The 12,264-nt window shown below is 40.0% G+C and overlaps 1 protein-coding gene and 1 long non-coding RNA gene across 8 annotated transcripts in view; one reads left to right on the top strand and one right to left on the bottom strand.

Annotated features, from left to right (window-relative positions):
• Positions 1-12,264, bottom strand: part of LOC110985084 (uncharacterized) — a 131,073-nt gene that overhangs the window by 52,573 nt on the left and 66,236 nt on the right. The window contains exon 1 of one of the 3 annotated variants that reach the window (XM_022245832.2): positions 10,352-11,666. The exons of the other annotated variants lie outside the window; for them this stretch is intronic. Coding sequence (XP_022101524.2) covers positions 10,352-10,573 — 222 coding nt within the window. The 5' untranslated portion in view covers positions 10,574-11,666. Of the gene's footprint in view, positions 1-10,351; positions 11,667-12,264 lie in introns of those variants that run through there. 3 annotated transcript variants of the gene reach the window in all.
• Positions 1-12,264, top strand: part of LOC147796607 (uncharacterized) — a 41,696-nt gene that overhangs the window by 5,950 nt on the left and 23,482 nt on the right. For 2 of the 5 annotated variants that reach the window (XR_015427773.1, XR_015427777.1), the window contains exon 2: positions 6,281-6,363. This is a non-coding gene — a long non-coding RNA (uncharacterized LOC147796607). Of the gene's footprint in view, positions 1-2,527; positions 2,862-4,715; positions 5,493-6,280; positions 6,364-12,264 lie in introns of those variants that run through there. The other 3 variants (XR_015427776.1, XR_015427775.1, XR_015427774.1) reach the window with 3 other exon arrangements.

Raw genomic sequence — 12,264 nt, forward strand, 5'->3', positions numbered from 1 at the left:
ATTGCAAAACGTGCTACATTGTACGGTTACTTTTCCCCAACTGGCACACTCCACAAGGCCCTGTGGTGGATGGGTCTCTTCCATCCAATTTAAAAACTCTCAACTTTTCTGATAAGTAGGCCATACTGTAAGCATAATGCAGGCAGGTTCTCCAGGGTCATTAGCTTTCACAATTTGCAGACTGTAATGTGCATGCTCACGTAACTAAATACCATAAACAGGGTGTCTTGACACAAATAACTGATCCCTTAGGTCTGGTAGTCAAAGAACTCTTTCAAGAGACAACATAATTGTTGCAGACACTGTCAACATCACATAAGAACACTTGTCTTTTTGTTGAGACCACAAGGTTATTCCAGTTTAAATACGGTGCCACAACCCATAGAGCTAGGAATCTATGCACAACCCATGTAAGTGTAGCATGTGCAGCAAGAACCACAGCTCCCTGAAGTTTGGTGACCTGGACAAAATGAAGCTACAGAGGGCAGCACAACAAGAAGTAACAGAGTGATTAAGTTACATGTACATGTACCTTTCCAGAGGGTCTGTGTGACAAAGTTTTCTCAGGTGCACTTTTTGTACATCTGGGCCTACTCTTCTCAAATGAATGAAAACTACTTGAAATCCTTCTCAGGTTACAAATAAGTGTATTGAAAAGTCCACTTTCTCAAACATAGTTTTCTGGACAAATGAAGACCCTGCTGCCATAATGCCAAGCACAGAAGACATCTTTCATTTTTTTTCAATGGAAATGGCATCACAATTGTTTGTGATTATGGAAACTTACATTGCCATACAAACCCAAGAGGCACCAAAATACCTTTTGAAACAGGCAAAAAAGGGAACTAAATGTATTTATTGAAATATAATAGTGCATTTTCAAGGGTAGTCGTAAAATAATAGCACAGCATACACAGACCCTTTCAGTACCCTTGATGCACTGACAATTTCCAAATGTATTCATTTTCAACTTGGCTGCCAGGCTTTTAGGGCTGGCGTTGGTGTGCCCTGGGCTATGTATGTATTTGTGCCGGAAACTCAACTGGGTCCAGCCTGGCAACTAAACAATGACCAGGGCAGTATCACAGGGTAATTTTGTCATTCCTAAACCTAAAGGTGAACTTTTTAAGAACAGTTTTCGTTACAAAGCTTCTGTTTTCTAAAATGATATTCCTCTCGCCAGTCGTTCAGGTCCTTATTCTTCTTTTCGGTCGCTGCTGAATACAGCAGGATATGAGTCCGATGTATTAATCTTGTACTCTTCCACTTCATTTGTGCTTGCATTTTGGATGGCTAATATTAATTCTTGAGGGAGTTAATGGGGTGCTCAATGTTCTCTCAATGTTTCCCCCTGATATTTATATCTATTTCCCCCCCCTCTTTTTAAACTTTTTTTCCCCATGTTTGATTTCTTATTGGATTTCAAATGTAAATTTTCAGCTATTTTTTAAGAATGAGGAATCTTTTTCTGTTGATGACTCTGATATATTTGTATTTTTTGTGTATTGGTGGTAATGTTTACATTACAATTTTGATGTGTTTCTTTTTCTTTTTTAATGAGGGTCCCAAATGATCAGCTCCTGCTGGATGGGTTACCCTCAATATAGATGGTTTAAATAAATAAATTAACAAGAAAAAATAAAAAAATAAAGCCCTTTCAAGGTGACGTGAACAAATAGGCCTACCATTTTACATGATAGCTCTACAAGTAGAAGTACAATGTTTGCTGTCTTTTCCTGGGTGATTACGTTGGGCCCCAGTTGAGTTATGAGTTGCCAACTTCAAAAAAAAAACCTCCAATTTACAGTGACATGAAACCAGAATTTACATGTTATTACAAACACAGAGGTCAATAAAAACTCTTGACAAGGAGGGCACCTGCAGGTGAAACAGAGCAAGCTGGAGGTGACACACAGCACACAAGAGGTGACGGTACAGCAAGCTAAGGGTGACAACCTGATGGGGTGTCATTGTAAAATATTACATTTCATTTACCTGGAGAGTTAAACTCACTCAGACGAAAGGATTCAATAGAAAATCCTATTGCGCCTGGAAAACTACATTGGGTGTCAAAAATTTGGATTACCAGCTACATTCATACATGATACCGCGCATGATCTGGGGCCGATGGGTACTCCCTCCACATGTCCAATCCCTATACACAGTCTAGACGATTGTTACCCAACATATCCCCCCAGAAGTCTGTAAAGAATTCCTGAGATTCCGATCAAACGATGGCCAACACAAATGGGGGGGGGGGGATTCTCTCCACCCTATATCTTGCATCATATGTCATACATGTATGTACAATCCCTGTTTGGAAATTTGGAAAGGCATCCGTTTTTTCAATTTGAGTTAAAATTAGAACTACCAGTACACATGTACATGTATATACCCATTCTAAATATAGGAATACCAGTATATCATATGGACAGTGCCCTCTTAAGTTTCGGAAATGGAACATTTATTTGTTGAAAAACATCTGTGCACCCACTTATGGGGTACCGTGGGGAGTTGCACAGGGGTGCAGATTGGTAGAATGCAATGCACTGTCAAATTAAAGGGCAAAATTGGGCAATGAATATCGATCACACATGTAAACAAATGCATTGAATGTATTTAATGTCTTCACTGTACAGTGTATTCGGACATTAACTATATAAAATTTTTGATTTAAACATTTGATTTTGCAATGGGTAAAGAAACTCCAGTGCTTATGAGCACTTGTGGTTTGACATGTCTTCAGACCAGACTTGGTGTTGCCAGGACTTTTTCCCTTTGGTTGGAGAAGCTGGGAGGAGGGATAGGGAAGGAGAAGTAAGCATCAGCTGCAAACTGACAGATCATCAATGGTGGAAGGGGTCAGTATTGAGACATTTTCAGAGAAAGTGATGATTGTGATCCTCTTTCCTCTTTAAACCCGTCTCCCTTTTTCATTTTTTCTGGTCACGTTGGGGGTAAGCCAAGGTGACAATCATACCTTAGGCTGTGTATGGTTCACAGGTACATGTCGTACATGTACTCTACATCAGCACACAAATGAAGTACTCTGCCCTCCTTGAGGCATATTCTCATGAAAGCATAGCCCTCTGACAGAGGTCAATGCATACAACAAGAGACTGGCTGTTCCTCACCCTAATCTGAGTGAACTGCCAAGGTAAGAGTTGGCTATGCAGTCCTATGATCTTTATGAGATCATGGGAACTTAGAGTGTTTGGCGGCTAACATAATAAACAGAATGAGAATGTAAATAAACTTGAACTTCTCACATCAACATGGGTGGGTCTAGCAAGAGAAAACCTGCCTGCTGTCCTCCAAGTAAAATATCATGTGAAGTCCATCAGTTCCACCAACAAGCATTTCATAAGCCATAAGTTACAAAAATAAACCCAGTAAACAATTTCGAAGTAAATGAATTCTTGTCCATTCATCTTCCATTTTGCCTTTGAAAAGATGCAAAGCCTGGCCGTCTCATTCTTTTGATTCATACATTTCAGGTCAGGAAACACACAGTGTGCACTTTTTTGTTTTCAATGTTTCTGAATTTGGCTTCTTCATCATTGGCTAAAATGCAAATCAAGGAATCCAATCGAAATCCCCACTTTAAAAAGGAACTCCGGAGTTCATCTGTATGCAGAGTTGGGAATATACATGTACATGAAGTGGTCAACACCTTTCTCATTTCTGTTTGGCAAACCAGTGGCTGGCATACATGTATTTTAATAATAACTACGAAGCCCAATTTGTATTTCAACACACCATACAATGCACCTGTAATTTTGTAGTGACTACTGAAGTACATGTGCATGGAGTATCATCAATGTATCCTACGTGTACATGTGACACCGGTACATTACCAGTTGCCACACACCAGAAATACAGCAGGGAAATGTTCATGTGGGTGCTTTGGGAATTCAGAGAAACTTTCCCACCTTACATGTACATGTGTTGTTCATGCTTGTCTCCAAAACCGGCTCACGATGCTACAAGCATTAGTGCCTGTAGACAGCACATTGAGGCAACTGGGTCATTCCAAGGCCCAGTGTGAGACTGAAATTTGTTTCTGTCTCTGTTACACCTGACCTGTGTAATTTGACAAGGAAACCACTGAAACTGATTTCAAACTCTTTTTATTTGTTTTGCTGATAATTTGAATGGCCTAATCACTCTTGGAAACCAGTGAACATGTTCTAAACTTGCAAAGAAATGTGTCAGATGTAACACGGACAGGAAAAAATGGACCCTAAACAGGGCCTAAAGGAATGGAAAGACACCCTTGTGGATCTAAAGTATGTGACTGAAACTCAAAAGAAGTACAAAGCAAACGAAGATTTCAGGGTGAGCCCCAAAATCCAATGCAAGCCTGGCTATGACCATGACCTAATCCCTAATCAAAATACCCACTTAACAAGAGGCTACATCTTGTTATGAAAAGACACACAATAGAGCAACAATGAACCAGACTGGACTTGGCAAGACCTGCTTGTGTTTATTGGGCAGGTCTTTTATTCAGTTATAAATGGATGTGAATGACAGCCTGATCACCTCATTCACCTGGCTAGCAAATTTCTCTTCACACCTGTGAGTGTGGCTGAGTAATCCAATCATTCACACATCCCTGCAGCTTGCTGGGCACTGTGTTCCCATTTCTTTGAATTTGATGCCCAGACAAGACCACAAACTTTATTTTGTATATGAGAAGGAACCAATGGAAGATGACACAACAACACAATTTGGACATGACATACATGTACACACTTCAGTGTTGAACAGAAAATATGTAGTTTTCAAGTTAGTTATCTCACAAGTGACAATCAAGTAGTTTTAAGTTGTCTTTCCTGAGACTTCACTGACACCCAGTACAGAGAACAGGACAGTACAGAGAGTGGGTACCAACATGGAGGATGGAATTCTTCCATGGTACCAATGAATCAAGTCATACACATCATCTCTGAAAAGCAAAAAAAAAAAAATGAACTGAGAAAATATTGTGACTGGATTATGATGAAAAAACTGGAAGAACGACATGTAAAGCTTGTTGAACTTGAAGAAAGTGTCAACTGATAGAAACTTTTCCATGTACATGTACACATGTACACAACAGTGTACATGTACATGTACAATTCTGCAATCAATATCTCAAAGTATGGAATGCACAAAGAGTACACATACTGGTGCATGTACAGGCTGTCTACAAGCATCTTTAATTTATGTAAAGGGCATAGGGCTTTGTTTCTTGCCTAGAGTTGCTGGGTTCATCAATGCTAATCTTTCCTGCACCTCAGGTGAAACTTCTTGGCACTAAATCCTGCTTGCATTTTAATGGGGTTATTACACCAGACCTCCTGCATAAACAAAGCAATAATAAACTGTGACATCCTTCATGCTGCATTGGGCACACTGAGCTGTGGTTGATGGGACCGCTGAGGCATACTGGTATCTATGCTGGCCACAGGATGCACTAGACCAGCTCTTTTGGGTGGTCCTTAAGGGTGAGCATAATCAACCTTCAACCTACAGGTGCAAATGTAACTTGAATACTTCCTGCTGATAGGTTGATCAAATAGCAGAGTAAGGAGTCTTTCATGGGCTAACAAATTTTTCAAAAGTGACATTTTTACTTGAAATGGAAAGCAGCCATGCTGCAACATTTTTGATGTGCAGAGTTCTGCACTACACAGGGTATAGTTTTTTGTGGGCCTTGTGTGCTCTAAACGTTCCATCTAACGAACAAGAGTGAGGTGCATGTACATTGAACATGTAATTGTCGGGTGGCTTTTGCTCAAAGCCTTAGACCACATCTAACAAATGCATTGAACCTGCATCCAGAGTGCCACTTTGCCCAGATTGGGAAGCAAAATTGACTCATGATTGCCGAATTTAACTGGATATCTAAAATTCATTCTCTTATTGTAATTTCTTCTTTGAAAAATAAGCGATTCTGTGGTACAGGTGAAGCAGCATGCCATTCAAATTAAACTTCAGCTCAAAATTTACTTTAATTTGGAATTATGCTGAATTGTTTAAAAAACTCCTCAGTATGAAACTCTGAATCTCTATCCACACCCACCAAAAAAAAAAAACAGTCAAATTCTTCCCCAGTCATGGAAATTTTCCAGGATGAGCCACAAGAGATATTTCACAGGTGAATCACATAATTCCTATGGTCAGTCTCTTTGGAGGGAACAAGTACAGCCTTGTCCTGCACAGGGGATTGGGAACCACAACTGATCTCAGCTGTTCAGTAATGTCACTGATCTCACTCACTGTCTCCCAACAGAAATCATCAGGCTTTGTGTAGTGTCACTGAACGGAATGGAATGGACGCTACTGTGGTCTACTTAACTTGCCTCTATTAAAATGGTAAGGTTTCCCATATAAAATATGCGGCATTGACTTGGTGAACTAACCATGAAAATCTAACCAACCAGAACTTTGATTTGTAGCATTATCGAGAAAACTTGTAAGTTTTGTAAAGTGTATGAAAGTTCATCTGCTCAGAACCTGGACGAGATCAAGAACCATCAGTGTGTGAATGATAATAGGCAAGGAATAGAGAGAAGACAGCATAATCCTCCCAGGAAAAAAAAAATGTGTTGTGACTATTTCCCACGTTTGTATGCACAGTTCACTGAATGACCAACTAAAACAAAATGAAAAGTTCATATTGCAGGCACTCACACAAATCACATACCGGTATATCAAAAACCGATACAAAACAATTTACACTCGGACACTGGACCCATTTACCTCTTTTCCTCACAGCGTGTCAATCAAATACTCATTTGAACTTGAGAAAAAGTCACATCACAGTTTGATACCCAAGGATTAAAAAAACCCAGTAAAACAAAATTGACTGAGCAGATGACAAACATGATTTGGGTCACTGTAATGGGCAGCAATGGTTGGCCGAAAATCTGTTTCTTCCTCGAGATTCTTCTCCCGCCCTTCAGCCGCAGGGGTCACTCCGGGGACACTAAGACCCCTGACCTGTGCTGTTGTGACAGTCACCCAACTGAATTGAATTTTCTTCTGCTCCTCTGCTGACAGACTGTCTGTTTGTGTCTGCTAAATGAGACTTGACAGTGTGCTGCAATGAGTAGAGCTGTTATATTATACTACATGATGTACATGTATTTCAGGAAGTCCGACTACCAGGAAAAATCCAAATTGGATTTGGCTATAAATAAATTTGGTGCCCACATGTGACTATTATAAATATACACGCACTAACATGGAAGCACCACTTTCAATTTCTTTTTATAAAGGGAATGAACTGGCACTTGTGATGATCGCTAGTAATAGAAAACTGTAAATGAAGAAATTCGCTGTTTCAATAAAGGATTACACGCTAATATGATTTTTCACTGTGTCAATTCACTTTCAAATTAAATGTACATGCAGGGAAGGGGAAATACCGAAAATGACTAACGAATAATTGGACCATGGTCTTCATATGATCGTCTTCAGATGCGCATGTATCCGGTACACTGTGTGTGAAATGCCTGACTTAACTCTTGGCAAACAAAAAAGTGTGCCGTTCAATTTAACGCTTTGCCATGGGTTCAAAATGAAACAAAGCCTTAAGAAACTTGTGACACTGACCTTGATTATCACGTACATGTACATACATGCACATATGTACATGTATGCATTAAGCAACCTACGTCAATTTATCATTTACATGTATTGCTTATCGTTTCAAGGAATAATCTATGCTAGGACTGCCAGTACAATTTACTTTATGACCGTACGTGGGCTGGAAAACTGCACAAGAAGAACCTCAAATGATAGTACCGATACTGGTCTCAATATGAACATGTACATATGCATGTACAGTACGTGTATATGACTACCGGTACATGTACATGTATGTACTATTGCATATGGTGCATTAATTGAACTCCAATGTCCCTATTTTTAACCACAGTTTACTTAGAATGGTTTTCAACTAAAACGTTTGATTATTCTTGGGAGCTCAAAATTACCAGCATATGAGCTACAAGGCCTTTTCAAGGAAAGCCACAATTTTTTCTTAAGACAAAAAAAAAAAGTAACTGGAAATTTGAAAATCCCGGCACATCCACAACCTAACTGAGAAAAGGCACACTCACTCAGACTAAAACTGAAAACAAACATTAGTGGAATATGCAAAATCACAACAATCGTGGCTTTTCTATCTACGGGTATACGGAACAAACTCCTAGTGCATTTCAGAAGCATCGGTGATTAAGGAAGTTTTAAGAAGCAACTTAAGACATTTCATTCTAGGAGATATTATTCTTAATGTTTTATGTTGATTAGTTAATTAGTTATTTGAATTTAATGTGAATGTGGAAAGAATTGAATAATGTGATTGTGAATTGAATTGAATAGGTTTTTTTGAAAGTTAATTTTTGTAAAGTATTATTCTGTATGCTTAAAGTTTATATTCATTAATTGTCATTTGGTTTTATCAACATGCTTGTGATTCTCTTGTAAAACATTTTGAGATTTTTAAGGCAAGATGCTATGTCAAGAATAAATTCTTATTATTATTAAAACAAAGCACAGACAAGGAACATTAAAGTACATGTTGGTGTCTCCATAAAAACCAGTAATTGATTGAACCAAAGAACGATTACAAAGGCAAGTCAGAAGTTGCCAAAGCCACTGTGAGTTAAAAGCCTTTCCTGCAAAATGTATTTCAGTATTAAGCCATTACACTGAACCCTTTTTACTCACATAATTGCATCCAAAAACTGGCAAACTGCACAATACTGGTACATGTGCTTTGCACATAATGGCAAAGTTCCAGAGACCGGTCACGTGTGACATTAATAATATTGCCCATTCTAATCCACAGCACAAGTTCGGTAAACCTCAGAACAGTAACACATCTGCATGGGTATTTCAAAGGGCCAAGTTCTACTCCATGGAAAACAAGCATACCGGTAATTTGCTACTCAGACTTATGATCAAGGCTTATAGGCTCAGCACTGTTCCTTGGTATGAATACTCCGGAGGTTAACAACACACAAGTCCTTGTCTCCAGATGTAAAAATGACAAGTCCTACATGTACATATGGAAGACTTACATGTAGGTATCAAAACAATTGTCCAGGCTAATAGGAACATCCCTCAAGCTATTACTGGTGCAGCCAAGTGGAATTAAAAGATGTGGCTTTCAGGGAAACCCAACTTCCTTCCTGTTTCAGCATCTCTGTGCTGATAACACGGAAATGAAAATACATGTATACATGTATAAATGAGTACCTTGGAGCAAGCAGAGCTACATGTAAATATATACTGGTAGGGCCAGTGACAGTCTGCTGATGGGATTTCCTGCCTTTTCCATAGGTTAATCTGATCGTGAGGGGATTTCTGGGAATGTTAATAATACACTCGTAAGGAAAAAACATCGAACTCCTTCTGTGTGAGTCAAGCATGAATATCTCACTGCATCACATGACTCTGGGAACACCAACACGTTTTACCGGCTGTACATCATGTATAATTCATACAGAATTCATAGCCGCAACTATGATGACAAGTGAAACACTCAAACAGCATATTCTGGCCTAATGAAAACCGTGGCCATACTATGACAGTCCAAAAATAAGCCAGTCCTAAAAAAGGCCAGTCCATGCAATGACATGAATAACACTACTGTTAAGTAATTTATGTTGTTTTCCATTTCCTATTTAACCAGTTGGAGAGCCCCTCCACGTGGTACATGTATGTTTCTTTTGGGTAATCCAGAGGGAGCTGGATTACCCAAAAGACAAGTGTCCCACATCTCATTCTGAATCAGAATTTGGGAGTAGAGGATAACTTTAGCAGAACTCGACTCAGAGAGAGCTGGATTACCCAAAAGAAATGTGCCACAAATGTTTAAATGTATCCATGTATTTTGAAAGTCTTTGAATGTAGATGTATGGATCCGAAAAATGAAATACATGTAAATGAAATGAAATAATCACTGCACAGACTAGTACCAGTAGTGGTTCTATCTACAAATGGACATGATGGAGGAGGGAAAAGCAACAGTTACAGCAGTACAGGCTATACTAGACCCCTAAACAGGGCCAGACGTGTACTCTGAGTGACAGTATACGACTCTTACGAGTATACGTCAGGCCCTGGGTTTATGGCTACACCTGAAACAATTTGAATAGCTAAATAGAGGGGTCAATTACTTAGGCAAATTGTAGGCTACACGCACTTGTATTAAACCTTAAGCATGTTAAGAGATGTGGGACACTAGTCCTGCTAGTGCTATTAATAGGTATGAAATAGCCAGCATTACATTCTGAATCAGAATTTGGGAGTAGAGGATAACTTTAGTTTTTAATAGCAGAACTCGACTCACCGGTGGACTCAGGGGCATATCTGACTCCCTACCCAAGGCACTTTCCCAGTCAGAGAAGGAGTGCATCCGCCTGGGTTGGGATGGCTGGGAGATCTGAATGCTGCTCACGTCGGCAAACCGCACCGTGCTGCTCTTGTTACGCCGTGGCCAGCGCCGGTCCAGGGACTTGGAGCGCTTGGTTGGCTTCTTGGACATGACTAGAATACTGTCTTTGGCCATCATAGGAGAATTTGCCGATATGGTACTGGTAAGTGACACTGTTGATGTTCTTTAATGTTCACAAGACCGAATGAACAAACTAGAAATCTGGTTGGTGCTGAGCAAGTTGGTAAGTCGCTGTCAGTTGGGGAAGGGATCATCTGATCAACATCAACTGCAAAGTTCTTATCCTTTTTATCTCAGTGCACAGGCAGTCGTGGCACTTTACAGTGTATCAAGTAGCAAGTTCTCTTCAGCTTGTGTCAGCTTTTGAGTCATCAGAAGCAGGAGTTCCAATCTAATCATGGCAGCAGTGTGGTGCCTCTGCTGTGTCTTTTTGTTTAATCTTGAGACTCCAGTTGTTATCTCTGCACAAGTGGATGGCTTTCCTCCTTGAGAACATCAAGCTGCTCTCTGCTGCTTCATCACTGTCAGATTGCAATTCCGACAGGAAACAGAACTATAAACTCTGACTGAACACAACATCGAAACTCTGCACACAGAGATTCCTGGCAAAGGAAACCCCAAACTTTCACAGACAACTCATGAGAAAAACTTAAGTTGCTTGTCCAAATGCTAAGCTGCACACTCTGCCAACATGCACATAACACTTACTCATCCTGTCTCTGACATGTCTGACGAGGACTATCAAAGCCAGCAATGTTGCCCCGCCACTGGCCAACAGAAAGTATGGCAACTCCTTTGCATGAATGAGTTTTCAAATAAACCCGGCCCACTAGCTCAGCACCTTGTGGTTGACTTGACAAGGACATGCAGGTCAGGACATAAACAGTGGTGTGACATCCTTCCTGGATGGCCTCCTCACAGACCCTGTCCAGATGCCCTGTTGCTGGATGCTCCTTACCAACAGCACAGGCAGACTAGCCTCCATTGGTCATCTTCACATTCAAAGTGTACCTTGTGTTTTGACATCACTCCCTTGTTATCAGTAAAAAGAGACTGATGAATGCAGCAGGGTTCAATGTACACACCTCTTACAAGAAAGGCTGGCTCTCACACTGAACACACACTGATAAAATGACCCAATTCACTTTGCAATTTGCTCCAGATTTCACTGTCCAGCAAGTATCTACAACTTCACTCACCATCTGTGCCAATGGTACTGCTTCTGTCTCATGTCTGATGTTTACAACCCTCAGCTGGGAATGTATCATTCCAAAAGTCAATCCATACATCACTACAAGCCATGCTGGTAGCTCCGCCCACTGGGCTGTACCATTTGCAAGTGGGGAAAGCTCAATGTTGGAAGAAGCCTGATGGGGAGGAGAGGTTGTGGCCAACAAAGATCAGGAATTTAGGTTGCCTAAAGGGATTCCCTTTCTTACTCTAAGGGAACAGAACAGTAATGAAAGAATTCAGAAATGTAACTTGAGGTTAATGTGAAGAGTCAAGGGAAATGGCTGATCAAAATTGAACCAAAAGACCCCCTCCCCACAAAAAATAAAACACAAATTGAAAAAAAAATGTGGATCCCAGCTCTACGGTATTAAGTTTTTCAAACCATGTTCAAACAAACCGAAACAGAATTTATCTGCAATTAACTAGGGAATTTCCTGAAGTATTGATCATACAGTTGAGAAATTAAAAAAATAATACATTGAGAAATACCAAGAGTACCGTTTCACTTTCATTTCACATTATTTTGCAGGTTCATTACTGGTTTATATGCTTTCACAAGGCAAAAACTGCTGCTT

The sequence above is a fragment of the Acanthaster planci genome, linkage group LG15 (genome assembly GCF_054643075.1).
Source record: "Acanthaster planci isolate LZ-2023a linkage group LG15, COTS_SCS, whole genome shotgun sequence".
NCBI lineage: Eukaryota > Metazoa > Echinodermata > Asteroidea > Valvatida > Acanthasteridae > Acanthaster > Acanthaster planci.